At 43.5% G+C, this 2,358-nt stretch overlaps 1 protein-coding gene across 1 annotated transcript; it reads right to left on the bottom strand.

Annotated features, from left to right (window-relative positions):
• Positions 1 to 465: 465 nt before the first annotated feature.
• On the bottom strand, positions 466 to 1,182 carry LOC138881925 (uncharacterized). Its single transcript, XM_070162230.1, has one exon. It carries the CDS (start codon positions 1,180 to 1,182, stop codon positions 466 to 468), a length of 717 nt encoding a protein of 238 aa, XP_070018331.1.
• Positions 1,183 to 2,358: the final 1,176 nt, after the last annotated feature.

Raw genomic sequence — 2,358 nt, 5'->3', positions numbered from 1 at the left:
ACCTCGGGCAATACTTCTCTCCATTTCCTCTTTGCATCATCTAACCTTTTCTTTAAGTTTCGAATGATAGTTTTGTTTGTGGACTCGGCCTGACCATTTGCACTTGGGTGGTAAGGTGCTGATAGAATCCTTTTGATTTTATGGTCCTTAAGGAATTTTGTTGTTTTGCTGCCGATGAACTACTTTCCATTGTCACATGCTATTTCGGCGGGTATCCCAAACCGACATATGATGTGGTCTCATATGAAGTCGATGACTTCTTTTTCTCTTATCTTCTCGAAGGCCTGCACTTCAACCCATTTTGAGAAGTAGTCAGTCATAAATAAAATAAATCGAGCTTTGCTTGGCGTTGTTGGTAGGGGGACGACGATGTCCATCCCCCATTTCATGAATGGCCATGGGGATAGGACCAAATAGAGTTGTTCACTAGGCTGGTGGATCATCGATGCAAATTTTTGGCATTTATCACACTTTCGGACGAACTCCTTGGTATCTTTCTATGTTATCCCAATAATACCCCGCTCTGATCACCTTGCGAACCAGAGAGTCTGCACCAGAATGGTTCCCACAAGTACCCTCGTGGATTTCTCGTAGTATGTAATTGGTATCCTCGGGTCCCAAGCACATTGTTAGTGGTCCATCGAAGGTTCTTCTATACAACGTTTCATTTTTATCGAAAGAGAATCGAGCTGCTTTGGTTCGAAGTGTTCTCGACTCTTTTAGTTCCACAGGGAGATTCCCATGCCTTAAGTAGTAGATGTACTTATTCCTCCAATCCCACATTAAGCTTGTTGAATTAATCTCTACATGGCCTTCTTCGACCACCAACTTCGATAGTTGGACGACAGTCCCCAGGACAATATCATTTTCTTCGACCGATGACCCCAAGTTTGCAAGTGCACCGGCCTCGCTATTCTGTTCTCGAGGTACATGGTCCAATGTCCATTCCTTGAAGCGATACAATGTCATTTGAAGTTTGTCTAAGTACCTTTGCATTCGATCGTCTCGAACATCAAAGCTTCCGTTTACATGATTTACTACCAAAAGGGAGTCACATTTTGCATCGATGACCTCTGCTCCAAGGCCCTTAGCTAGTTCAAGACCTACAATCATGGCCTCATACTCGGCCTCATAGTTAGTCAATTTAGAAGTTTTGATAGATTGCCTAATAACACTACCCATAGGCGGTTTCAAAATGATGTCGAGCCTGGATCCTTTCATATTCGGGGCACCGTCTGTGAAGAGGGTCCAAACCCTCGATGACGTACTCGTTTTTAGCAAGAGTTTCTTTTCTTCGGGTACGAGGGCAGGCGCGAAGTCGGCCATGAAGTCTGCCAAAATTTGAGACTTGATAGCCATTCGAGACTGATATTCGATATCATATCCTCCAAGTTCGATGGCCCATTTGGCCAATCTGCTCGATAATTCAGGCTTATGCAAGACATTTCAAAGCGGGTATGTAGTCAATACAGATATAGGATGGTATTAACAATATGGTTTTAGTTTCCTAGATGCACTTATTAATGCAAGATCTAACTTTTCCAAATGTGGGTACCTTGTTTCAGTATCTCCTAGGGTCCAACTCACATAATAGACAGGAAATTGTGTACCTTACTCTTCTCGAACCAACACGCCACTTACAGCTACCTCTAACACGGATAGATACAAGTAGAGTGTTTCATCCTCCTTTGGAGTATGGAGCAAGGGTGGGCTCGAGAGATATCGTTTTAATTTTTCCAAGGCTTGTTGTCACTCTGGAGTCCATGCAAAGTTGTTCTTCTTGAGTAGGGAAAAGAAATTATGGCTCGGATCTGATGATCTCGAGATAAATCGGCCTAGGGCAGCTATCCGTCCAGTCAGCCGTTGCACAGCTTTCACATTGTTGACTATGGTGATTTCCTCGATGGCTTTGATTTTATCGAGGTTGATCTCGATACCCATGTTCGATACCATAAAGCCCAAGAACTTGCCCGAGCCGACTCCAAAAGCGCATTTCTCGAGGTTGAGCCTCATGTTGTGCTTCCTTAGGATATCGAAGGTCACCTGCAAATGGGTCAAATGGTCCTCTGCAAGCAGGGACTTAACTAGCATATCATCAATATAAACTTCCATGGATTTGACTATTTGATGTTCGAACATCTTATTAACTAGGCGATGATATGTGGCTCTTGCATTTTTTTAGCCCGAAGGGCATTACATTATCACAATACGTACCATACTTCGTGATGAATGAGATATTTTCCTGGTCCTCTGGGTTCTTTTGAATTTGGTTGTACCCGAAGTAGGCATCGAGAAAGTTAAGGATCTCATGGCCGGCCGTAGCATCGATCAAACGATCGATGTTGGGCAATGGGAAAG

The sequence above is a fragment of the Nicotiana sylvestris genome, chromosome 11, assembly GCF_000393655.2.
Source record: "Nicotiana sylvestris chromosome 11, ASM39365v2, whole genome shotgun sequence".
Taxonomy (NCBI): Eukaryota; Viridiplantae; Streptophyta; class Magnoliopsida; order Solanales; family Solanaceae; genus Nicotiana; species Nicotiana sylvestris.
This window is presented reverse-complemented; position numbering and strand designations above follow the sequence as displayed.